General features: G+C 42.1%; 1 protein-coding gene across 2 annotated transcripts in view; it reads left to right on the top strand.

Moving 5' to 3' along the window:
* Positions 1–27,188, top strand: part of ELL (elongation factor for RNA polymerase II) — a 152,094-nt gene that overhangs the window by 78,744 nt on the left and 46,162 nt on the right. The window contains exons 4-7 of one of the 2 annotated variants that reach the window (XM_073595957.1): positions 5,731–5,894; positions 9,855–10,123; positions 18,191–18,315; positions 22,173–22,269. In XM_073595957.1, coding sequence (XP_073452058.1) covers positions 5,731–5,894; positions 9,855–10,123; positions 18,191–18,315; positions 22,173–22,269 — 655 coding nt within the window. The remainder of the gene's footprint in view (positions 1–5,730; positions 5,895–9,854; positions 10,124–18,190; positions 18,316–22,172; positions 22,270–27,188) is intronic. The other variant, XM_073595963.1, reaches the window with a different exon arrangement.

Genomic DNA, 27,188 nt, shown 5'->3' with positions numbered 1-27,188 from the left:
GAACAGTTTAGTGACGAACAATGCCTTTTTCAGCATGATGGTGCATTTTGCCAAAAGGCAAAAGTGATAACAAAGTGGCTTGGGGAACAAACATCGACATTTTGGGTCCATGGCCAGGAAACTCCCCAGATCTTAATCCCATTGAAAACAAGTGGTCAATCCTCAAGAAGCAGGTGAACCAAAAAAAACCCCCCACAAATTCTGACCCACGAAGCAATGATTATGCAAGAATAGGCTGCCATCAGTCAGGATGTTGCCCAGAAGTTGATTGACTGCATGCCAGGGCGAATTGCAGAGGTCTTGAAAATATTGACTCCTCATGACAAGGCCATTTTTTTCAATACGGCACTGCGTTATTTTAACTGACAATTGCGCGGTCGTGCAACGCTGTACCCAAATAAAATTATTTTCCCTCCCCCACAAATAACTTTCTTTTGGTCGTACTTGATCACCCCTGCGGTTTTTATATTTTGTGCTATAAACCATAAAAGTGACCATTTTGAATAAAACTTCTTCTTTTTTTTTTTTTTTTACTTTTCTGCTATAAAACACATCCAATAAAAAAATGTACAAAATCAAATTTCATGAATTTAGGCCAATTTATATTTTGCTACATATTTTTGGTAAAAATCTCAATAAGCGTATATTTTGTTTTCGCAAAAGTTATTGCGTCTACAAACTATGGGATAGATTTTTTTTTTTTTTTTTTAATTTTAATTTTTCCCCTAGGACTGCGATATTGCGGCGGACAAGTCTGACACTAAGTGACACTTTTTGGGGACCAGTGCTACGAATAGTGATCAGTGCTAAAAGGGGAAAAAAAAGCACTGTCACTGTACTAATGATACTGGCTAGGGAGGGGTTAACATCAGGGGCAGTCAAAGGGTTAAATGTGTTCCCTGGAAGTGCTCGCTAACTGTGTAGGGGATGCTCTGGGTGAAGACAGAGATCCGTGTTCCTGCTTAGCAGAAACAGAAGATCTCCATCTTCTCCCCTGTCAGAACGGTGATCTGCCTTGTTTATGCTCGGTAACAATCATGGGTAGCTGGCGGTCATTGGGTCCCCAGACCCGCTGATTGGCTCCAGAACGGTGATCTGCCTTGTTTATGCTCGGTAACAATCATGGGTGGCTGGCGGTCATTGGGTCCCCGGACCCGCTGATTGGCTCCCCCTCTGCCCAATCACGCAATCGGGTCTCCGGCGGTGCGCGCTCCCTATAAGCTATTGTGCAAAATCACATACCTGTATGTCATTTTGTGCACTAGAACCACTTTGCCGCAGTACAAGTCCTTTACGCGGTCGGCAAGTGCTTAATGTAATGGTCAAAAGCCTTTGACACTAATTACAGCGTTGCATGACGGAGTAATTGTCATTCAAAATGTGAGAGCACCAAAAGCTGAAAATTGTTCTGGTTAGGAAGGGGGTTTAAATGCCCAGTGAGTAAGTGGTTAAACTTTAAAAACGTGAAACTTAATTTGTAGGAATCTACAGCCATGGCCAAACGTTTGGAGAATGACACAAATATGCTCGCTAACTGTGTAATGAAATGCTTGTAATTGTACTTCAGTATACCATAGTAACCTGACAAAAATCTAAAAACCCTGAAGCAGCAGACTTTGTGAAAATTAATATTTGTGTCATTCTCCAAACGTTTGGCCATACCTACAAATTAAGTTTCAAATTTTTAAAGTTTAACCACTTACTGGGCATTTAAACCCCCTTCCTAACCAGACCAATTTTCAGCTTTTGGTGCTCTCACATTTTGAATGACAATTACTCAGCCATGCAACGCTGTACCAAAATGACATTTTTGTCCTTTTTTTCACACAAATAGAGCTTTCTTTTGGTGGTATTTAATCACCGCTGGGTTTTTCATTTTTTGCTCTATAAAAGAAAAAAAGACCGAAAATTCTGTGTTAAAAAAAAAAATGCATTTTTCTTCTTTTTGTTATAAAATTTTGCAAATTAGTCATTTTTCTTCATATATTTTGGCCAAAATTTATACTGCTACATATCTATTTGGTCTTTGTGAAAGTTATAGAGGCCACAATCTATGGTGCCAATCACTGAAGATTGATCACACCTGATGTACTGACGGCCTATCCCATTTCTTGAGACCCTAAGAAGCCAGGAAAGTACAAATACCCCCCAAATGACCCTTTTTTGGAAAGTAGACATTCCAAGGTATTTAGTTAGAAGCATGGTGAGGTTTTTTTTTTTTTTTTTTTTTTTAAGTTGTAATTTTTTTCCCTGAGTATGGCGATACCACTTGTGAGACTTTTACAGTGTGGCCACATACAGAGGCCGAACATGCAGGGAGCGCCATTAGGCGTTCTTGGGGCATAAATTACTTCATTTGTTTACTACCTCTTGCACTTTTGAAGGCCCTAGAGAACCAGGACAATGAAAACGCCCCAAAAATTGCCCCATTTTGGAAAGAAGACACCCCAATGTATAATCTGAGGCATAATGAGTCTTTTTGAACATGTCATTTTTTTTTTTTAGAAAATGTGTAAAGAAAATGAAAATGCATTTTTTCTAACACATAGCATGTACATCCAAAAATTGCACCCTAAAATAGATTCTCCTACTCCTCCTGAGTACGGCGATACCACATGTGTGAGACTTTTCCACAGCGTGGCCACATAGAGAGGCCCAACATGCATGGAGCACCGACAGGTGTGGGGCATAAGTTTCAAATCTAATCTAGCTACCTATTACACTTTTGTGAGGCACTGTAGTGGCACGGCTGAGCATGAATGGGGATGGCTGAGTATGGATGGGATGAATGAGCATGGCTGGGTACGTCTAATTATGGATGGGGGTGTATGGATGACTGGCTGGCTGAGTATGGCTGGGTATGCTGAGCATGGATGGATGAGTGCTGGAATGGGCACATATCTGCGCTGTGGGCACTACACATCCAGCCCATAGTGCTGCTGCCACTGATCTCTCCCCTCGCACTGTACTAATCTGTACAGAGGGGGGAGAGGAACCCGGACGTGACGCTGGTTTGTTTACAAGTGATCACTCCGTCATTTGACGGAGCGATCACGTGGTAAGCGGCCGCAATCAGTGGCCATTTACCGTGATCAGTGATCCAGGGTCCAGGTCACGGATTCTCCCGGGTGCGCGCAAGAGTGGTATTCTGGGAGGACATCGATGTACGCCCTCCCAGAGTTATCAAGCCGCACTGTAGCCGTCATTTGGCTATAGCGCGGTCGGCAAGCAGTTAACTGAATAAATTATTAAAAGGCACTTTTTTTTCTTGTATTCTTACTCAAATATATGTTTCATCTGCATACACTGCTTAAATTAAGAGCTAATGTATGCATACTCAAATATATTAAAGTCAACAATTTCCATGGGGTATTTTTCACGTGACTGCGTCATATGAATCAAATGTGTTTTGGTCGGAGGTTTAGGATTAAGGTCCTGTGGTGTTCATCCTGAAAGAGGTGTTTTTACCTGGATCTGCACTTGGGGGCTTTCTGTTTAGTAAATATGTTGTAAATGACAAAGCTGCTGTTGTGAGTTTTTGTCTACAAAACTGTAGACTTTGCATTAAAAAAATGTATTTCACACATATGCAGGTTTACGTGTTTACGTGTTCTGTCATTTCATCACAAGAATGTTAAGGAAAAAAAAAACGAAGTCTTCCTGGAGGCATAAGCCTTTTATTGGGCTTCTATTGATCCAACTAGATAAGTTCTCTAAGAATGTGTATTCTGCATTACCTACCAAATTGTGCCATATCTGTGTAAAATGAAACACAATTGGAATATTGACAGGTGTCTATGCTGCATACCCGATCCTGCTCAAGCTTGGACTACATCAAATGGAACACCCCTTCTAAAAAGTTGCTTATATTTACTGTAAATACAGAAACATTAACATCCAAGTAACATAATAGAAAACGATTGTTAGGAAACTTAACAGTGATCCAGCTTCCTGGCCACTGTAACTCTTCCAAGCTTCCATAAAGTTTGTTTACATCTTGCCTGCCAGTAACTAAACATCGCATGCTTTCAGCTCGTGAATTTGGGCTTTATCAGTATCTCCTCTAAAGCTAGGTTCACACATGTCCAGTGCAAATTTCCTGTTCATTTTTCATTGCGAATTTCCAAAGCAGCGGTTTAGCTGTGATTTCAGATACGGTTCAGATGCAGATTTTCTGAGGCAGCCACCGGCATCTTTAACGAAAGCTGGTTGTTAAAGAGCGGACTGGGAAGCCGTCTGCTTCGTCCTTAACCAATAACTCATGAGCTGCCAGCGGGTTCTCTGTTGACAGCTGAATATAAACCAAATAACTGCTGACAATAACATTTGAAAGAAACGGTGTGGGCCCCCCCCCCCCCCCCCCGATCCATACTAGGCCCTTCTGGTCTGGTATGAATTTTAAGGGGTCCCCTCCCCCTAAATCAATACCCCCACCTGAACCATACCAGGTCACATGCCCTCAACATAGGGAGGGTGCTTTAAGGTTGGGGGGATTATGCCCCCCCCCCCAAAAGCGCCTTGTCCCCATGTTGATGGGAACAAGGGCCTCTCTTCCCCATAACCCTGGCTTGGGGTTCTGCGGGCGGGGGTCTTATCAGAATCTGGTCCCCCCTTATGTGAGGGAGTATGGGGTGCGCATTGTACCCCTACTCATTCACCAAAAAAAAGTTGTGTTGCCTTGCGCCGTGACCCGAAAAAAGAAAAAAAAGCTCTGTACCCGTCGCTGGCTCCTGCTGTCTGTCAGCTCGACCATCTGGTAGTTTTTAAGTGACTAAGGGGTGGGGGTCACCCAGCGCCGCCAGTTGCATGCTGGGCAGCTTGCTCATCCTAAGGGTCTTGTATGAATTTGGGGGGGGGGGCGCCATGCTGGTTTATTTTATTTTTTTTTATCTTTCTCAATTCTTGTTCAAAACGTATGTCTGTGCGATTCAGATGTGTTCCCATAGAAGGCAATCAGCCTGGAATTCAGATCTGAGCCGCACTGCAGTGCTCAGAAAATGCACAGGACTCTTTAAATTCTCTGTAAATTTGCACTGATGCTGCACCGCAGATATGTAAACAGGCTCCATAGAAAGCAGGTTGTGAACAGAGCCTAAACACACAACAGATGAAACTGATTCATCAATTGGACTCAAAGCACATTTGGTGTGTGTATTTGAATCTTTGAATATCCACAATTGAAAGTGAAGTACCAGAGTGAGCATTTTTTAGTGAAGGGTTTTTTTTTTTTTTTTTTTTTTTTTTTTTTTTTGCATAAGTTTGCATTGACCAGAAATAAAGATTATAGTAAAGGTTTGCATGTGTAAAGATGCCTTAGAAAAGAATCCTTTGTGTATTGGACCGAATGTTTTGAGTGTGTTAAGTATGCATTTGGTTTTATTAAAATAGCAGTCCTTAACTTGACCAAGTAGGCCAGGGTAGAAATGTAGCCATTGTGTTATTGGTGATGGCAAATGGATCATTTATTATGCTTTTTAACAGCGCTGTTCTGTAAAACAGTATAGATTGTAAAGTGCAGTACCCATAGGAGCCAGTAAATTGCATCCTGTATCGGTCTGACTTCAGCACAGTGAGGCTGCAAGTCGGATGTGCACTCATCTAATACACGTTATAGAATCAATCTTGGGTGAAGTGGTTATAAATTGGCCAAAATTCTTTGTATTGGCAGGAAATGCAGTATCTTTTATATATTGAATGTAAATATCTTTCCTTTTTTTTTATCTACTTTAGTAATGGAAATGTCACCCTTGACTGTTTGGGCTGCATCCAGGATAAAATCACTGTATGTGCCACAGATGACTCCTATCAGAAGGCGCGGCAAAGCATGGCGCAGGCTGAAGAGGAGAACAAGAGCAGAGGTGCCATTGTTATCAAAATGGGTAGCAGATATGGAGGCAAGTATTTTAGGATTTCCATTTTTGAACGCTCGTCTAGACAGTTGGTTATGGATTTTATAATCAGGAGCACTTAATAATTTGTCACCAGGATCACCTCAACTAAATGTTTTGCGTTTCCTCCGGGTCCAGGGTTCTGCATGCAGTGAACCAGTTGAACGAATTACTGGGAGGGGCTGGGCATGACTTGGCTGTCTTGCTTTATGTTGGAACCAGTGACAATACATGGAATGATTCTGCAAGATTCTTGGGAATCAATTTGAAGTACTAGACTGTTATGAAGGACCACCAAGGTTCTATTCTCTGGAATATTGGTTGTGCAACAAAGAAGGGGAAGCAGGAGTGAGTGATGGGAGTGAGTCCCTGAGTGTAAGAGGACCTTGTTGGTTGGGCGTGTGGTGGTGCTGAGGCATTATGGATGGATCTGCCTATGCCTATGTGCACTGCAAATGTTATAGAGGAGGTAAACCCTGATGTTTGGATTTTTTTTCCTTTTATTTGGCAAAATTTTCAATTTTACTTTTTATGGGCTATTTATGATCCCTGTATCATGAGAATATCAGTCACTATATCCAATTGTACCTTTTTTTTTCCTGTTATGATTATCACTGTAATATTAGGATGATTTATATTCACTAGTAGCACAGCGCTGGTTTTTGATTTATATATTTTTTGTAGCAGTGACCATAATAATGTAAAACATTTATTTATTGTAATTTGTAAACAAGCACATACTAAAAAGATAGTCGCATCATTTTAAGAACAATTTTTTCAAGGCTGAGACTGTTCTCCAAGACTTGTACTGGGAGGGAATATTGTCATCAAAGAAACACAGGACAGAAATGGAAATGTTTCAGATCAAATATATGCAAACACACTGCAAAACACGTTCACGTGGGCAATAAGTTTAAAGTGCTAAAAGTAAACAATTTGTGGCCTAAAGTGTTCACCTTTACAAAAAAAAAATTAAACTTGAACGAACACAGTACAACTACCCTGCCACACCCACCCACCCTGCCACACCCACCCACCCTGCCACACCCACCCACCCTGCCACACCTACCCACCCTGCCACACCTTTTTTTTGCTAGTGGCTCTAGGTGATTGACCTCTTCTCAGGTTAACCAGCTTTACTTGTTTTTCTTTTATTTATTAATTAGTTTTTAATTTACCTCCCAATTCTTCAACCTTTTTGTCTTTTGAATGCTTATTCAGAAGCCATTAATCCAGATTGGTGCAACCTCAGTGAAACCTTAGGCGCTACACCCAGACCCCACATCCTCACACTGTGGGGATGGTCTGAAATGTTGCATTAGGCAGTAGATCCTGCACACTTGGTCTGCTGTTTTGAGTTAGCTGCAGGGTGCTATACATGTCCAGGGCTGTGGTCCATCGCTATGGAACCCAGTCCCCTGACTCCTTTGGTGGTAGGTCTACTGTAATGGTGGAGCTTGGACTTTAAAGTCCTCCCCAGGAGCTCCTAGCCCCTCTGAACACAGAGCACCATCGCGTTCTACCCAGACTTCAATTTCAAGACCCAAATTCAGCCCCTTTAGCACAAGACTTGGCCAACAAGGTCCACCAAGCACTTCAAAGCCCTCTCTACAATGAAGGGGCATTCTCATGCCTAAGAGTGAGGAGGCATATGTTAGTTTAAATATATATAAATCACTGCGCTAGATGATGACAAATGATCCTGAAAAACATAAGTCATTTACAGTCCCAACATGTGCAGTGTTCATAGGTGCTCGTGCTCCAAAGATGTGCTCAGACCAGGTGCCCCACGTGGATGTGCACTCGCCCCTGGGTGTTCAACTGTCTCTAGTATGGTCGCTTAGGCTGGTGGGGAGACCCCTGGATAAATCCTCTGCTGGCAGCTTATGTACTGGATGAGTCCTCACATGGATAGATGGAAATGACATCTGGCAGACGTGTCACGGTGCCCATAATCACAGCCTCACTGTAGTCAGTGCCTGTGCCTGGATGACAGAGTCTGCGGGCATCTCCCGCTGTGTGTCTCGGAGCTGAGTGTGAAAACGTTGGCCGCGCTGTGAGAAAAGTCCTGCCCTCCTCCTAGATCAGCTCGTGTGATAGACGCAGTGTTCTGTCTATCACACAAGCTGATCTAGGAGGAGGGCGGGACTTTTCTCACAGCGTGGCCAAAGTTTTCACACTCAACTCCGAGACACAGCGGGAGATGCCCGCAGACTGTGTATGACATATAGTGGAGGAGGAGGGAGTGGAGCGTTGCAGCCACAGCTTGGCCCAAAGAGGCCCCAGGGCAGGCAGCCTACCAATCAAAAAAATTTTGATCGATCAGAAAAAACTAGTGATTAATCGAGGCATTAATCGTTAATTTCCGCAGCCCTTATATACAGTATATTCTCTCATTTGTACTTGTTGCGATTTAGCAGGTTCTTACTGCAGCTGGTGTGTGTGTGTATGTATATGTATATATATATATATATATATTAAAATATATATATACATATTATACATTTGCACTTATTTTTATTTTCAATTTCTTTGGTTATAAGTATTTTTCATATGTTACAGTTTGCATCTTTCTTTCAAAAAGGTACAAGTTCAAAAGAGTTCAAAACTCTACCACTTAACGGCTTTCTTTCAAATCGGTCAAATACTACCGAAGGACATTGAGATTTGCAAACGGCCTTAAACCACCTCTTGTGACAGTCATCGTACTGTTACCGCCACAAGACAGGTTCAATTTTGCCCTATTCTGGATTTAAAATCACTTAACAAATTCCCTCGCATTCTAACATTTTGTTTGGAATCTGCAAGGTGAATAAGATGCCGAGAGAGCCTTATCTCATACTTCAAAACGACAAGGTTGTGTTATGCCCAATACTATCCTGTTACGTGTCCACTCCACCAGATCTGTTGGAGTATCCTGGACCTTTACTAAGACTCAATTGCCCAAATCTGTAAGTCTGCCATCTGGTCTACTGTTCATACCTTTTCAAAGTTCTACCAGTCTTCTGATGAAAGTTTCAGCTGCAAGGTTCTTGTATCAGCATTGTGAAGTTGAGTCTGTTGACCCTTGTTATCTCTAGAAATTCTGGATGAACCCTCTGCACACTGCTGTATACTTTTTCTTGCAAACTTTGCAATAACAAAATACAGGGATTTTTAGTTTACACACATATTGCAATACATATTTAAGTTTGCCAAAGTAATCATGTGGCCTGGCCTGTGGCCAGACCTACTCTACTTTTCAAATGCTGCTGTGGACACAATTGCCAACAATTGCCAACATGGGGCATATAGACACAAAGTGGGGGAGAGAGTCCCAAAATTTCATCCAGGATTTCTAGTGTTAACATGTGGTCACACTCATTTAGCACCTGATAGATTATATACATGTACAAGCTATTTGGGTATTTCTTTGTTCTCGTCAGGTCTCTTGGCACAGTTCAGTTTGCCTAGTTATTGCACCCCTACATTACTTGGGGACATGTCAGGGTCTATGATTATCAAGTCTGTGTCCTGTACTGTAAGTTTAAAAGCAATTTTGACTTGCCTGTAAATTCCATATCTTGAAGTATAGTACAGGACACAGACCACCCTTGTTTCTAATCTTGTGTTACTCTATATTGCTAGCACTCGCAGTGGGGGCTGGGGTTATATGGAGGCCTCCAGAGGGTGTGTCCTTCAAAGCTTTGCCTTTTAATCACCTGAAGGTACTAGCCTAAAAGCCAGGTTCTATGAATAGCAAGCCTGTGTCCTGTATTGTACTCCAACAGATGGAATTTTCAAATCAAATTTTTTTTTTTTTCTTACTTGAAATGGAGGTTCATTTCAGGATTTGAAAAGGGTCGTATGAAAAAACATAACGATAAAACTCTATAGTATGTATTGGCTACAAGTGCATTTCTATTGGTGGCTCTATTGATCCAATTTTGTTAGGGGTACATACCAACTTTTTACATTTTTTTCCAGCAGTCAAAAAGGTCCAAGTCCGGAAACCTGCTCCAGGAATCTCTGATGCTGTTCCTTCAAGGAAGCGACCGACGCCAGTAAATATAGCGAGTGCGATAAAAAAAAATACCACCACCTCCACCACCACCGTTTCTCAACGACCCTTCAAAGACAGGGTGATACATTTACTAGCCCTTAAACCATACAAGAAGCCTGAGCTTATTCTGCGATTACAGAAAGATGGGCTTTCATTACAAGACAAAGACTGTCTAGATGGCCTCCTGCAACAGGTAAATAGTATGTTTAGCCATACATTACCTATAAATAAGAAATATGTTTGCATACTGTATACATGCCATTTCTGGAGTGTCAAAACACTAGATTTTCATTCTGTATTTGTGTGTTTTTTTTGGTTTTTTTTTTTTTTTTTTGTCATTTTAACCCCTATCATTTAACTATCAATAAATGCTGTACATACTCACTATGGGATTAGTTTTCTGTATTCTGCAAAAAAACTAGTTGATCCTGCTCTTCTGTCTCTCTCCTTCTATTCATGTTCCCACTGCATTGGGGGTTTTGCAGAACTGTGTTGGCAGCTTGTGCACATGCTCAATTTTCAGTGTGTTTCTACCCTGAGCATTTCCTTCCTATCACATCTGAGCAGCCCATGTGACTATAGAGCCACGCCTGTGGGCGTATACAGTGGTAAATGACCACGCCTTCTCTCCTCCATGTTTTTACCAAAGAATATTAAAGATTTGATTTTGAATATATTTGTATGACCTTTTTTAAAACTGTTTATTTAATTTTACTTATTTTTGAACATGTGACCAGCAGTAGAAAACTAGAAGCTCCTCCTGCCACTGTTTCCCTATAGACAGGCTGGGAGAGAGCTGGGTCATGTGACAGCTGTATATTAAGAGATACTTTCCGTATATACTCGAGTATAAGCCGAGTTTTTCAGCACTTTTTTTGTGCTGAAAGTGCCCCCCTCGGCTTCTACTTGAGTCAAGCACTTTTCTGGTGCAAAGAATGACATTTTCCGAACCGACTTTGGGGCCCTGTATCTAGGGGCCACTTGGTGCTAGGAACCCCAAATATGGCCCCGAGAGTCAGTTCGGAAAATGTCACTCTCTGCTGCAGAAAAGTGCTTGATATTTTCTGAACCGACTTTGAGGCCCCGTATCTCAGGGCCACTTGGTGCTAGGAACCCCAGCTTTGGATATGTTGTAGTACTAGTTCCACTGGGTTTGCACACCAACAATTTGGGGTTCCTAGATGCGGGGCCCCAAAGTCGGTCAACTGTGTCCATCTGCAGCAATGTCATTTCGGGACCCTTTGGGTCCATAGACCCCACATTTTGGCTGCAGCTAGGGGGCATCTAGGGACCCTTAACTACCGAGTTTGAAATTCGGGGGACCTATGGCTGTAAATGGGCACATTTCTCACCCTAGGCTTATATTAGAGTCAATAAGTTTTCCCAGTTTTTTGTGGTAAAATTAGGTGCCTCGGCTTATATTTGGGTCGGCTTATACTCGAGTATATACGGTAGAATTTTTTTTTTTTAATTATTATTAAAAGAATCGTGTCATCATTCACATACAGAAAGATGGGACAATGTAAATTAAACGGTGCGTGTGTTGTATTACTTTAATGATGGTTACTTGGAATATCTTTATGCTGTATGATAATTCTTCAGCAATAACTGGGGAAAGGTCAGGACAGACAGCCTTGAGATGTTGTCACTGTGGTGGAGAAAAATTGCCTAAGTTTTTGGCATTTCTCAGCAGATTTCTACTGATGCCAGAGAAAATCTTGCACACTTCAAACAAGCCTTGTGTAGTATGTGTTCATTTTTTGTGAAAGCTGAACTTCATTACCTTCAGTCTTGCACAACTACACTGGATGCTTTCGCCTGTACTGTTACCGTACCTTTATTTCACTGCAAACTGTACGCTTCTCATAGTGTGCATTAGAAGCTGCAGCAAGTTGGACAGAGCCTGTCTCATTGCCAGAGCTGTGCAAATCTGAAGAATGGATAGATACAAATTATTTGGCAGGTAAATCTACTCCTTTTGTATGTACACTGCTCAAAAGGGGACACTTTGAAAACACTTTGAGGAAAAATATCATGCTGGTTACCTAGTCCCCATATCAGTACAGATAATGTGTTGGGAACAAAAGGTTGCCACATCGTTTGATGAACATGATCAACCTACAGAGAGGGCTAAATTCAAAGATACCCTGAAAATCAACGTGAAAAAATTAGGTAGCAGGCTAGTCCATTTTGCTGCTTTTTTTTTTTATTGCAGTCACTCAAAATGGTACTCCCACATGCTTGTATGCATGTCTGACAACATCGGAGCATGCTCCTAATGAGATGACGGATGGTGTTCTGGAGTATTTCCTCCCAGATCTGGACCAGGGCATCACTGAGCTCCTGAACAGCGAGGCGAGCATGAAGGCCATTCAATGGTATCAATTCCTTCATCCACAGGGAACTGGCTACATACTCTCACCACATGAGGCCAGGCATTGTCGTGCACCAGGGCAGTGTCTGACAATGGGTCCAAGGCTTTCATCCCGATACCTAATGGCAGTCAGGGTGCCCTTGTCTAGCCTGTAGAGGTTTGGGTGTCCCTCCATGGATATGCCTCCCCAGACCATCACTGACCCACCACCCAACCGGTCATGCTGAACGATGTTAACAGGCAGCATAACGTTCTCCACGGCTTCTCAAGACTCTTTTATGTCTGTCACATGTGCTCAGGGTTGAACCTGCTCTCATCTATGAAAAGCACAGGGCACCAATGGCGGACCTGCTAATTCTGGTGTTCAATGGCAAATGGATCGAGCTCCACGGTTCCAGGCAGTGGGCACAGGGCCCAGTAAAAGGCGGGCCCTCAGGCCATCCTTAAAGTCTGTTTCTGATTGTTTGGTCAGACATTACGCCAGTGGTCTGCTGGAGGTAATTTTGTAGGGCTCTGGCAGTGCTCAACCTGTTCCTCCACAAAGAAGCAGATACCGGTCAGGCTGATGGGTTAAGGACCTTCTACGGCCCTGTACAGCTCTCCTAGAGTAACTGCCTGTCTCCTGGAATCCCCTCCATGCTCTTGAGACTGTGCTGGGAGACACAGCAAATCTGGCAATAGCACGTATTGATGTGCCATCCTGGAGGAGTTGGACTGCCTGTGCAATCTCTATAGGATCCAGGTATCGCCTCATGCTACCAGTAGTGACACTGATTCTAGCCGAATGCAAAACAGTCAGAAAAGATGCATCAGCATGTATGCTGATGACACTCTGTTATACTTAGCTGATTCAGGTCCCTCACTCCAGACTGCATTGACTACAATAGAATTATTCGGTACATTCTCTGGACTTAAAATTAATTGGGAAAAATCGCAAATCTTACTCTTAGACAGCTTTCCACCTACAGAGGCCCAGCGCATCTTCCGTTACAAAGAGTATCCCTTATTAAATACCTTGGGGTACTTGTAACTAGAACTCCAGCTGAATACACTCACCTTTAATGTAGAACCTTTATTCAATTTGATTAAGGCTAAAACGCAGACCTGGGCCCGCTTGCCACTAGGTGTCTGGGGGCGCATCAACCTAATAAAAATGGTGCTATTACCCAAAATACTGTATGTCCTCTGGCACACCCCGGTATATCTACCTTTGAAGTATTTCAAGATTATGGAATCTTTTCTAAAAACATTTGTTTGGGGATCCTCCAGACATAAATTGGCCTGGAGAATTCTGCAAAACCCCACTGACCTAGGTTGGTACGGCAGTACCAGAACTCAGTTGTTACTATATCGCTTCCCAGCTATCCCAATTATATCACATTGACAAAACTGACAGGGAGAGATTCTGCACCCTGCTGTGTTTGAACAAGCCTCCGACCCCCTCTGCTCAATAGCGGTAGGGGCGGCTGGTGCTGTACACAAGGGCGACAGTAAATCTTTGCTCTATCAATACAGACGTATCTGGGACATTGCCATAAACAAACTAGAGATTCCCCACATCAATGACTATACCCCATTATGGCATAATAAAACCTTACCACATCTGCTACAAATCCCAGATCCGGGAGTCTGGGAATCTAGGGGTATATTATACATACATCACCTGATCACAAATGGAGCATTAAAACAGTTTGATGTCCTACACACTGAATTAGCACTCCCAAACTTTGTTTTTCCGGTTTCTCCAGATTTGCCATGCCATGCAGTCTCAGTTCCCCCAGATCCCCCCACAACCAGTTTTCAATCTTGTGGCAGTGGTCAAGGGCACAGATCCCCAAAAATTAATCTCAACTTTTTACAACATGCTCATCACACCACCATCCACTAAAATTGCCTACTGCCTCAAATCTCGCTGGAAGAGGGAGGTGGGTCAAATGGAAGATGAAGAATGGACTGAGGCGTTGGATACCTGTAAAGTAGTGTCCCCTAAACTATCAGATAGGCCGTCCCAAATTTTTATCCTACATCGAGCTTATCTCACTCCTCTTAGGATTGCTAGATACAGGAGACACAGCCTCCCTACTTGTCACCTCTGGCTCACAGAACCAAGTACCTTCTTTCATCCTATCTGGACGTGCCCTCTGATACAGGGATTTTGGAAACAGGTAGTGGACTTTCTTCATGACACCATGGGTTCCCCACTCACCTTGAACCCAAAGCCATGTGTACTGGGGATATTCCCAGAACAAGACATTGATAAATATACCAAAATATTCCTCCACGAAACCTTATTCTCAGCTAGAAAAACCTCTGGCCAGACATTGGATGAGGCCACCTCCCCCCACTCTAACAAATTGGAAGACAGATGTGAATAGTTCCCTACCATATAAAAAATTTTTTTATAAATACACGGGATGTCCTGCAACATATGAAAAAATCTGGGACAGGTGGCTCTCGGAGTCTGACACATGTACTGAACCAATATCATAACCTCTTTTTGAGTAGGACAACTAACCGAGACCATTGTATCGTACTGACTCTGCACACACTGCATACCTTATAAGCACCACTACTAGAATACGATTAGTTATGTTATATGATTTATGCACATTGTCGCACCCCTTTGCTTTCTTCTTTTTTTGTTTAAATGTGCCATTGTATTGCCACAAAGTACCATGCATGTATAAACCCTGTGTATATTGTTCAATAAAACGAGTTTTGAATTGAAAAAAAAGAAAAGATGCATCAAATATATTTCAAAGAAAAAATTCTAAATCATTAGCAGCTCTAGTGCAAAAATAGCAAATATTTAAAAATATCAATGAAATTGCTTAAGAGTCCACTTAAAGTATCAAATGGTGATCCGCTCAGTGAAAGTCCATTAACCACTTACCGACCGGCCACTGTATATATACGTCATTACTTTAAAGATGGATATCTCGGTAACGGCAGCAGCTGCTGCCACAACCGAGGTATCCATCTTTAGGGCCGGCGGTTCTGTACACGATAATGGTGGTCTCTGTGGTGGGTTCGCTGCGAGATCACCGTTATCGGCGGTGGGAGAGGTGCCAACCGCTCTCCCGCGCCCTCCGCCACTTACCGGAGCCGTCGGTAGCGGCGGAGGCGATCGGGTCCTTTCCCTTCCTCAGGCTAAGATGGCGCCCACCTGTCTCCATACCATAGGACGGCCGGAGCGACGTCATTACGTCAGCTCCACCCACTTCTCTTAAAGGCACATTATTTTTTGTGTCATTTTTTTTAAACGACTTTTTTTTTTTTTTTTTTTGCATTAAAGTCTGAGATCTGAGGACTTTTTGACCCCAGATCTCATATTTAAGAGGACCTGTCATGCTTTTTTCTATTACAAGGGATGTTTACATTCCTTGTAATAGGAATAAAAGTGATCCAAATTTTTTTTTTTTTTTTTAAACAGTGAAAAAAGAAATAAATAAAATAAATTAAAATAAATAAAAAAAATAAATAAATTTTTTTTTAAAGCGCCCTGTCCTGACGAGCTCGCGTGTAGAAGCGAACGCATACGTGAGTAGCTCCCGCATATGAAAACGGTGGTCAAACCACACATGTGAGGTGTCGCTGTGACCAGTAGAGCGAGAGCAATAATTCTAGCCCTAGACCTCCTCTGTAATGCAAAACATGCAACCTGTAGAATTTTTTAAACGTCGCCTATGGAGATTTTTAAGGGTAAAAATTTTAACGCCATTCCACGAGCAGGCGCAATTTTGAAGCGTGACATGTTGGGTATCAATTTACTTGGCGTAACATTATATTTCACAATATAAAAAAAAATTGGGCTAACTTTCCTGTTTTCTTATTTTTTTTTTATTCAAAAAAGTGAATTTTTTCCAAAAAAAGTGCGCTTATAAGACCGTTGCGCAAATACGGTGCAAAAAAAGTATTGCAATGACCGCCATTTTATTCTCTAGGGTGTTAGAAAAAAAACAATATATAATGTTTGGGGGTTCTAAGTAATTTTCTAGCAAAAAAAACTCTTTTAAGCATGTAAACACCTAAAATCCAAAACAAGGCTGGTCTTTAAGTGATTAACCTCCCTGGCGGTATGATTATTTCAGATTTTAGGTGCTGAAAGCGGTACAATTATTTTGCATGGAAATTTGGCGTATTATATTGTAGGCCTGTAATTCTTAACAATAACACACTTAAATCTGTCCAAACAAGAGTCTAGTAGATATCCCGGGTATGATGAAGTTTGAAACACAAAAACATAAATTATAATATAATTAAAATATAAATAATTAAAAAAAAAAATATAATAATAATAAATTTCCCCATGATTCACTATCGCTCAATTCTGCAAGGGTTCTAATTTACTATCGCTGTTTTCTAGCTGATCTAAAGCCACTTTTGACATAAAGGGACGCTTTTTGGTTGCTATGGACAATCTCCAGTTTCCAGGCAGAAAGAACAGTATATATCATATAAAACTGCATGCAGGGCATGGCCCAAAGCACTGGGGACAAAAGGGATGTGAAATAATTTCATACAGTACTGTAATCTGTAAGATTACAGTACTGTATGTGTTATGGTTTTTACATTTTTTTGAATTTGCCGCCAGGCTCCGCCCCCGTGCGTCACGCCGCTCGCAGGGAACGGAGCCTGGCACGGAGAGGCTTCGGAGGAGACAGAGCCCGCAGACACTGCAGGGGACATCGCAGGATCCTGGGGACAAGGTAAGTAATGCCGCACCAGGATCCTGCAATGTAATCCCGGGTGTGGCTCGGGATTACCGCTAATGGGACTGAAATTTAACCCCGAGCCACACTCGGGATTACCGTCAGGGAGGCTACAAAAAGGCAGGTGAGTATAAAACTAGACGATCGTGGAAGAAAATATTAGCAGCGATCCCAAGTCTCCATCATGAACTCGCACAGATGTCTTTCAAATCACCCCCAAATTCACACTGTGCGAGTTCAGCTGAAGTCGCATGATTTCAAACATGTGTTCAGTGTGAACGAGGGCTAAAAAGTGTTCCTTAAAAAAAAAAAATTTTAGCAGTGCATTTCATGTGTTGTGTGTTTTTGGCTGTTTGGCTTTAAAGTGAAATTTGACCTAGGCGCATATATCGGTAGTGTTTTCTTATCTCTCTCGAAAGCACTAAGGGTTTTTTTTACTAAAGGCAAATCCACTGTGCACTTGGAAGTGCATTTGCTTTAGATCTAAGGGGAAGATCTGAAATGATGGGAGGCTCTGCTGATTTTATCATCCAATCATGTGCAAGCAAAAATGCTATTTTTTTATTTTTCTTGCATTTCCCCCTCAGATCTACAGAAACTACACTTGCAGTGCAAAGTGGATTTGCCCTTAGTAAATAAACCCCCCTGTCCCATGTCTTTCTGCTGTTAAGTCAGAAGTTATCATGCTGAGAACAGAGAAACAAGTTCTCAGACGGGAAATAAAAGCAGCTGAAAATGTGTCGTAGGAGGTTGCTGTAAATAGATTAGCAGACAGCTTGACTTGTCATGGCACAGTTCCGAAAGTGTCTTTGTCGTTCTGCCTATGTGGAGTGGGGGGGGTGTGACTTTCCTCCAATCAGCTGTCTCCCAGTGTAAGCCAAGAATACATTCCTCCTGCTGAATGAGGAAGTGAAAATTCTAACCCAATGTAAGAATTCTAAAGAATATAGAAAGGGAAAGACAGCAGATATGCATGTAAAACTTATGTAGGGAGATTTGTTTCACCCCTGTGTATCATCTTAGGCTGTTTACTTCACTTGGGTATATGTGAGGGTTTACATCCACTTTAAGCAACCCAAAATATGTTTTTACTCTGTCTTGGACTCCTATTCCTTTATAGCGTTGGCTAGATTTACTGCAAAATTTTATGTATGCTTTTCTTTTTAAATTTCAGGTGGCAAATATAAGCGCCAAAGACTGCACTTACACATTGAAAGACTCTAATTACAAAGAGGTGCAGAAAGACTGGCCTGGTTATTCGGAAGGTGACCAACAGCTACTAAAACGAATACTTGTCCGGTATGTTCTCGGTTTGATCCCTTCATTACCTGAATTTCTACAGTTACAAACGCAAGCTGTGTTTCCTGTAAGATCTTATTTAGCTTTTTCCTTTTCTTTGAAATTGGTACCTAAATCCGATTTTTATTAGCAAGTCCAAGTTTAACACACACTGCTGCCCGGATCCTTTTGCAAGGTCTACTGGTCACTTTGTTGGCATATTTTTTTTTTTTTTTTGCACTATACTCTTGTTTCCTTCCCAGGCTTATGAAACCTTATTCCATTCATTCAAAAACTAGGCCTTCCAGCGAGTCTAGTAATCTGATCTGAACCCTGCATGGTGAGAAGAATAAAAGGAGTGTCGTAGTGCACAGAGTACTACTATAAATAAGGATAGGAACTGCCACAATTGGGTGTATAGACCATTTCTAAAAAAAATAAAGGTGCGCTGGTGATACACCACTGATTTCACCTGGTGAAGCAGCCAGGGAGTCTGTTTTATTAACAGAACAAACTATCCTGCAAATGTAGTAGAGGGTTGAATCAAACCATTTACCACTGACCGGGGTGCTGAATGATCAGCTTTTAGTTATAGAAAACCTTTATCCCAAAAGGAACAAAAGGGTTTAATGTAATTGCTAAAAAAAAAAAAAAAAAAAAAGTATTAGCTAGAGTTTGGCTTCAATGTGTTTGTGTATTTAAATCTGCTAGTACATCCAACACTCCAGACTGACAATGCAGATGTCCTCCAAAGTTGTTGTTCCTTCATCCAGAGTGAGGGCACCCTAATGCAGGATGTGTTACTGGCCAGAACACCATGTGAAAACCGAGGGAGGGAAAGGCCTAAAATAATAAAACGAATACAGTCACCATATATAATGATTGGTAAGTTGCAATATATTACATTTTTGGTTTTGGGTTTAATACCAATTTAATTGTTTAATAGTTAACAAAGATAGTCTGCCTAACTGCTAAAAACGAAGACTTTAAATGGAATAGGGTGCTGTGTATTTTCCTACTTTTTACATTCCAGGTTAAAAAAAAAAATGCCTAGCTTTTGATTGTTTTGACTTTAAATAGGTTATATAGCAGATACTCAGTTGTACTACAGTCCAAAGTGGTTCCAGATCTGCTTTTTATAGTAATGATGCTGGCGACTGTGTTAAAGAGTTAAGTTTGTCCCACAATGCAAACTAACCTTTAGTGTAGTGTAAAACAGAGAACTTTTCTACTGTGCTTTTGGGATGCTTTGCAAGTGAGATCGAATAATTCTCTTTCCTGGGCAGCTAGATGCAACAAAACATGTATTTTTTAATAAATATGCAATATATATTAATGCCCAACTTCAGCCAAAATGTTTTGTTTTGGATGGAGCAGAAAATGTTTTTAATTGCTGTCTGTATCTTTTAAAGTTGTTGTAAACCTTCTCATATACCCAGTGAAATGACCTCAGGTGATACACAGAGAGAGATTAAACACATCCTCCTACATAGGTTTTACTTGGTTTTCTGCAGTCTTCTCCTCTTTACACCCCTTCAAATGTGCAATATTGTGATACAATCCTTCTGCTTCTGTCAGTATCACATAGGAGGGGTGGAGAGCTGCAGTTAGTGTGAGAACTGATTTGACGAAAGGGACACCCCCCACTTCATATGTAGCACACTAACACCTCCCCCTCACAAATTTATCTTCTGTGTTGGGAAAACTTTTTTCTCAAAAGTTAGACATGCTGATAACCGGAATGAAGCACCCGAGAGAAATGACCATTAGAGTTTTGGAGATAGACACATAAACACTACAGATACAGTTGGGAAAATAATTTATTTGATCCCCTGTAAGTTCGCCCACTTACAAAGAAAAAGGGTCTATAATTTTTATCGTAGGTGTATTTGAAATAATAGACAGAATATCAACTAAAAACCCACAAAACAAATATTGGAAATTGAGTTGCGGTTCAGTGAGTAAAATGAGTATTTCCAAGCAAAACCTGACTGGTGGAGAAACCCATGTTGGCAAGCACAGACTTAAGACGTTTGTGGGCTCTGTAAGATTTCAATCCATGGCGGTGTATTGTGTTACCAATGGTTTGTTTGGTGACACAGGTCCTAACTGCCTTGAGATCATTCACAAACTCCTCCCCTGTAGTTCTGGGCTGATCCCCCACTTTTCTCATCTTCCTTGCCCCGTGAGGCGAAATCTTGCATGGAGCTCCAGACCAAGGTCGATTGATGGTTGTTTTTGTATTTTTCCATTTGCGAATAATCTCTCCAACAGTTGTCTCCTTCTCACCAAGCTTCTTGTAGCCCATTCCAGCCTTGTGCAGATCTTCAATCTTGTCCCTGACATCTTTGACAGCTCTTTGGTCTTGCCCATGATGGTGAGTTTTGAATGGAAGGGAGATTCTGTGAACAGGTGTCTTTTACACACATAATGAGTTGTCAGGAGCACCTTCTTAAATTGACAGGCCAAATCTGTGTACCACATGAGCACATAAAATAACCTGTCTGTGTGAGCCAGAATTATTGTTTGTAGGGGATCAAATACTTATTTTACTCACTGAATTACAGCTCAGTTTAAAACATTTGTATCACGTTTTTCTGGATTTTTGGTTATTATTCTGTCTCTATCATTTAAAATACACCCATAATAAAAATTATAGACCCTTCATTTATTTGTAAGTTGGCAAACATACAAAATCTGCAGGGGAATAAATAATTTTCCCCACTGTATACGTGCTTTGCTCAGATTTCACAACTGAGGTTTACAACCATTTTAATGTGTATTACAGCTTACTGGTCCTTGGATATGTGGTGGCTGCATAAGTTTTTCCTTTTCATAATTTATTTTCTTTTAACCTGATAATCCTGCCATTAACTGTCCTGGAGGGACAACCGTAAAGAGCAGCTATGTCTCCATAGGGCAGGGAGTATGTTAAGAATACAGAACAGGTGTTTTGTACTCCTCAAATGGGTAACAATGCTAACTGATAACTTCCTGTACTCTCTGCCACTGAACTGTTATCCGCTCACAAGATTTCTGACTGGATCAACAGATTTTTTTTTTTTTCTACTCGTTGAACAGATAGAAATAAAAAGCTTTCCATTGTAAATTTAAAAGACCAAAAGGGCACAGGTTAAAGTAATGAAGTATTCTCCCCTCACTTCCTGTCCAGACAGGGAAAAACTGATTGCGGTTCTAATCTATCCCAAACTCTAGTGTGTCCGATTTGTTTTTCTTTCTTTTAAGTCATTCCTTGCTGGGGAGATCTTCCCTCACTTCCATCACTAGGGCAGGAAATGAGGGTAAAGACATAATCTGTGTCAGCCATTAATTACTGTTTTTTTCTCATTTGATCCTCCCTGCTGAGCCTTTGTATTTTGACAGCAGGGAGAGTTCCCTGATATCATAATACACTGATCAGCGCTGCCAGCTATCCAACCAGCCTGTCTGGAAAATCAAACAGGCTGGTTGGACAAAAGTCGTTGGTAGGTTGAATTCAGTAAAACCAGCCTGCCCATACATGGTTTGAAATTTGGTCAGTCCCCACTGAACCAGACGAAGTTTGATCCATGTATGACTGTCTTTAAGGTTTTTAAAGTCAAAGTATTAGGCTTTTTTAGCATTTGAAATGGAGTGGTATGAAGATTTCGACATAAAGGATACACCTTGTACACTCTGGATGCTCAGAAACCGTGCACTTATCCTGCTGATCTAACAGCCTCAGTGCATGTAAGATTGTGAAGGAGCCCTAAAAAAAATTCTGTTTAAAATAACTTATAGTTTATGGTTATAATTGATGGTGTTTGGCACCCTCAGGCTCTGGAAATCTACATCTTTGCAGCTTTCTGACTATGCTACAAAACATTTTTTTTCTTTAGGAAGGTAAGCCAGCCACAAAATCCATGTGGACAGACAGAGAATGCACCTCTGAGCCCTCCCAAAGACGATGTGAATTCCACTTCCCCATACCCCCAGGTATGTTATAAATTGCACATCACTAGTCTGCAGTAGCATATACCTTAATGCAAGCGATTTGACAGCATCCAGACCTTTGCAGAACAATGTGAAAGGTTACCTCTGGCAAACCTGATTTAATTACCATAAAATGTATGGGGAGAACATTGTAGTCTGAGCTACTTTGAGTATGTGAAAAACACAACTGTGCATAAAGCTGTTTTCCATTAAATAAAAAGTGTAAGGCAGATCTAATGCAGGAAGTATCTTTATGCCAAATATGTGCAGCACAGTCCTTGTTAAAGTGAAACTGAAGGCTTTTTTTTCTGGTAGGAGCATTTGCTACAGTTCGCAAATATGACAGGTTTAGAGGGGGTGGACAGTGATGGTGCAATCCAATGCATGTTGGTACTAGGTACCCCAATCCGCTGCATATAGGCTCCATTCGCTTAACTTTTATGCCTGGTTCTAACTGAAACCAATTAGAAAAATGTGTAAATCTTTAGTGAAAACTTTGTGAAAGGAAAAATTCACCTTTTTAAAAGATGTAACATATTCCAGCTCCTGTGATTTTATATATATATTTTATTGTTATTATTATTATTATTATTATTATTTTTTTTTTTTTTTGCAGCTTACAAATTCTTAGATGTGATAGCTGCATTAGTTTCTTTTTTTATGCTTGCTTTCTTTTATTTTCACCTGGTGAACTGCCCAGTCTGTTTTTCAAAAGAACAAACTGTCCTGCAAATGCATTAGCTAAGTGTTGACAAACCATTTAAAACTGACAGGGGTGCTTACAATGATCAGGGATAAAGGATTAAATTGCAAGCCAGATACTGAAAAAAAATCCAAATTTATAAATTGCAGTACCTAAAAGAGTAAATATACATAAGCGACAAAAAGCCATAAGCCCCCCCCCCCCCCTTCACACCAATGCGATTTGTCATACGACTTGCCAGTTTAAAATCGCATGACAAGACGTGCCCCCTTTGTGCCTCTGGAACCGTTCAAATCGGTGTGACTTCGACTTGCATTGATTTGAAAAAGGTTCCTGCACTATTTTGTTGATTTTCATGTGCGACTTGCCTAGACATCTGTGCATGAAGTCACACAGATGGCAAGCCGCACATGAAATCCCACTGAGCGGCGGCTTTGAAATCATGCTGAAGTAGCATGATTTCAAAGCTGCATTCATTGTGAACTTAGTGTGAAAATCCTTTTCCCACATACAGTGTGTTAATCAAAAATAAAAATAAAAGTAAATGTTTTTCATACACAAAGTGCAATGACCAAACACTGCCAGATGAAAGATGGAACCTGAAGAGTGTACAGCAAAATTGTTTTCAGTACAACACCACTGTGCACCAACCACCAAATTAATACAACGTTACTGCTAACCAGATGGACCTCCAAAAGCTCAGAGGTCTAACAGCACTAAAGAGAAATCGCAGAAACAGATGAATGGTGGATGTTCACTCTAACAGATCAGCCTCTTCTCTATGTATTTGGCTCCAAATGGATCACATCCACAGGCACCCAGGTAGCCAGACAGTGAGGAAGAAAAATCACCCATAGTGCAATACCTTTTTTTTATTTTGGTAGGTACTGGCCTCAAAGCCAAACATACAGCATATCAGAAACTTTGGTCAGCCACCCAGTCACTGCAATAACTCAGCTCTAAGGCCCCTTTCACACTGGGGCGTCGGCGGTAAAGGTTTTTCACCTGCTAGCGGGGCGCTTTTAACCCCGCTGGCGGCTGAAAAAGGGTTGAAACGACCCTCAAAGCTCCGCTGCAGCGACGCTTTGCCGACGGTTCGGCAGCGGTGCCCATTAATTTCAATGGGCAGGAGCGGTGTATACACTGCTCCACAGATGCTTGTAGGAGTTTAGCGTGCCAGCGTATTGCCTCAGTGTGAGAGCCCTCAGACTTTCACACTGAGACTGCAGGGGAGCCGTTTTTTTTCAGGCGCTATTTTTAGCCCAAAAAGTGCCTGAAAAACACCTCAGTGTGAAAAGGGTCAAAGCGTCTTTTTGTCCAAAAGGACGGGGACCACACCCATGTTAATAGGTGTGCACATAATTGGTGCAAGCAGCTGTCCAAGTTTGCTCCTTTTTTTTTTTTTTTTTTTTTTTTTTTTTTTTTAGTGATAAAGGTGTAAAACCTTTATCCCAAACAGAAAAAAAAAACTGTTGTAACTGCAGTTTGGCTTCAATTTGTTAGCATATCTAAATCTGCTAGTACAGCTAACACTCCCCTCCCCCCAGATTAACAGTGCTGCTGTGTTCCTGTGCTCCTTTATCCAGGGTGGGAGCACTCTAATACAGGAAATGTTATTGGCCAGATCACCAGATGAAAACAGAAAAAAAAAACTAATGCAACCACCACAGCTAATGATTGGTAAGCTGCAATATATTAAATTTTTTTGTTAATACTGCTTTAACCAGTTGCCGACCGCCGCACGACGATGTACATCGACAGAGCGGCACGGGCAGACAAAAGGGCTTACCTGTACGTCCTTGCCTGCCCGCGGGTGGGGGGGTCCGATCGGACACCCCCCCCCCGGTGCCTGCGGCGGTCGTCAAATCTGCCCCGGCGATCGGTGGTGAGGGGGAGGCCATCCATTCGTGGCCCCCCCTCGCGATCGCTCCCAGCCAATGGGATCATTTCCCTGCCTCTGTATTGTACACAGAGGCAGAGGAAATGATGTCATCTCTCCTCGGCTCGGTATTTTCCGTTCCGGGCCGAGGAGAGAAGACTAATGTGAGTGCACCAACACACACACACACACAGTGGAACATGCCAGGCACACAAAACACCCCGATCCCCCCCCTGTCACAAACTGACACCAAGCAGGTGTTTTTTTTTTTTTTTTTTCTGATTACTGTATTGGTGTCAGTTTGTGACAGTTACAGTGTTAGGGCAGTGAGTGTTAGGCCCCCTTTAGGTCTAGGATACCCCCCTAACCCCCCCTAATAAAGTTTTAACCCCTTGATCACCCCCCCCCCCGTCACCAGTGTCGCTAAGCGATCATTTTTCTGATCGCTGTATTAGTGTCGCTGGTGACGCTAGTTAGGGACGTAAATATTTAGGTTCCCCGTCAGCGTTTTATAGCGACAGGGACCCCCATATACTATCTAATGTTTTAACCCCTTGATTGCCCCCTAGTTAACCCTTTCACCACTGATCACCGTATAACCGTTACGGGTGACGCTGGTTAGCTCGTTTATTTTTTATAGTGTCAGGGCACCCGCCGTTTATTACCGAATAAAGGTTTAGCCCCCCGATTGCCCGGCGGTGATATGCGTCGCCCCAGGCAGCGTCAGATTAGCGCCAGTACCGCTAACACCCACGCACGCAGCATACGCCTCCCTTAGTGGTATAGTATCTGAACGGATCAATATCTGATCCGTTCGGATCTATACTAGCGTCCCCAGCAGTTTAGGGTTCCCAAAAACGCAGTGTTAGCGGGATCAGCCCAGATACCTGCTAGCACCTGCGTTTTGCCCCTCCGCCCAGCCCACCCAAGTGCAGTATCGATCGATCACTGTCACTTACCAAACACTAAACGCATAACTGCAGCATTCGCAGAGTCAGGCCTGATCCCTGCGATCGCTAACAGTTTTTTTGGTAGCGTTTTGGTGAACTGGCAAGCACCAGCCCCAGGCAGCATCAGGTTAGTGCCATTAGCGCTAACACCCACGCACGCACCGTACACCTCCCTTAGTGGTATAGTATCTGAACTGATCAATATCTGATCCGATCAGATCTATACTGGCGTCCCCAGCAGTTTAGGGTTCCAAAAAACGCAGTGTTAGCGGGATCAGCCCAGATACCTGCTAGCACCTGCGTTTTGCCCCTCCACCCGGCCCAGCCCAGCCCACCCAAGTGCAGTATCGATCGATCACTGTCACTTACAAAACACTAAACGCATAACTGCAGCGTTCGCAGAGTCAGGCCTGATCCCTGCGATCGTTAACAGTTTTTTTGGTAACGTTTTGGTGAACTGGCAAGCGCCAGCGGCCTAGTACACCCCGGTCGTAGTCAAACCAGCACTGCAGTAACACTTGGTGATGTGGCGAGTCCCATAAGTGCAGTTCAAGCTGGTGAGGTGGCAAGCACAAGTAGTGTCCCGCTGCCACCAAAAAGACAAACACAGGCCCGTCGTGCCCATAATGCCCTTCCTGCTGCATTCGCCAATCCTAATTGGGAACCCACCACTTCTGCAGCGCCCGTACTTCCCCCATAGACATCCCCAACCAAATGCAGCCGGCTGCATGAGAGGCATTTTTTTGTCCTCCCGAGTACCTCTACCCAACGAACCCCCCCAAAAAAGATGATGTGTCTGCAGCAAGCGCGGATATAGGCGTGACACCCGCTATTATTGTCCCTCCTGTCAATCCTGGTCTTTGCATTGGTGAATGTTTTGAACGCTACCATTCACTAATTGAGTATTAGCGTAGGGTACAGCATTGCACAGACTAGGCACACTTTCACAGGGTCTCCCAAGATGCCATCGCATTTTGAGAGACCCGAACCTGGAACAGGTTACAGTTATAAAAGTTACAGTTACAAAAAAAGTGTAAAAAAAAAAAAAAAAACGCAAACAAAAATATAAAATAAAAAATAATAGTTGTCGTTTTATTGTTCTCTCTCTATTCTCTCTCTATTGTTCTGCTCTTTTTTACTGTATTCTATTCTGCAATGTTTTATTGTTATTATGTTTTATCATGTTTGCTTTTCAGGTATGCAATTTTTTATACTTTACCGTTTACTGTGCTTTATTGTTAACCATTTTTTTGTCTTCAGGTACACCATTCACGACTTTGAGTGGCTATACCAGAATGATGCTTGCAGGTTTAGGTATCATCTTGGTATCATTCTTTTCAGCCAGCGGTCGGCTTTCATGTAAAAGCAATCCTGGCGGCTAATTAGCCTC

Source organism: Aquarana catesbeiana, linkage group LG01, assembly GCF_042186555.1.
Source record: "Aquarana catesbeiana isolate 2022-GZ linkage group LG01, ASM4218655v1, whole genome shotgun sequence".
Lineage (NCBI taxonomy): Eukaryota > Metazoa > Chordata > Amphibia > Anura > Ranidae > Aquarana > Aquarana catesbeiana.
The sequence above is the reverse complement of the archived record's forward strand: the minus strand, read 5'-3'. Positions and strand labels throughout refer to the sequence as shown.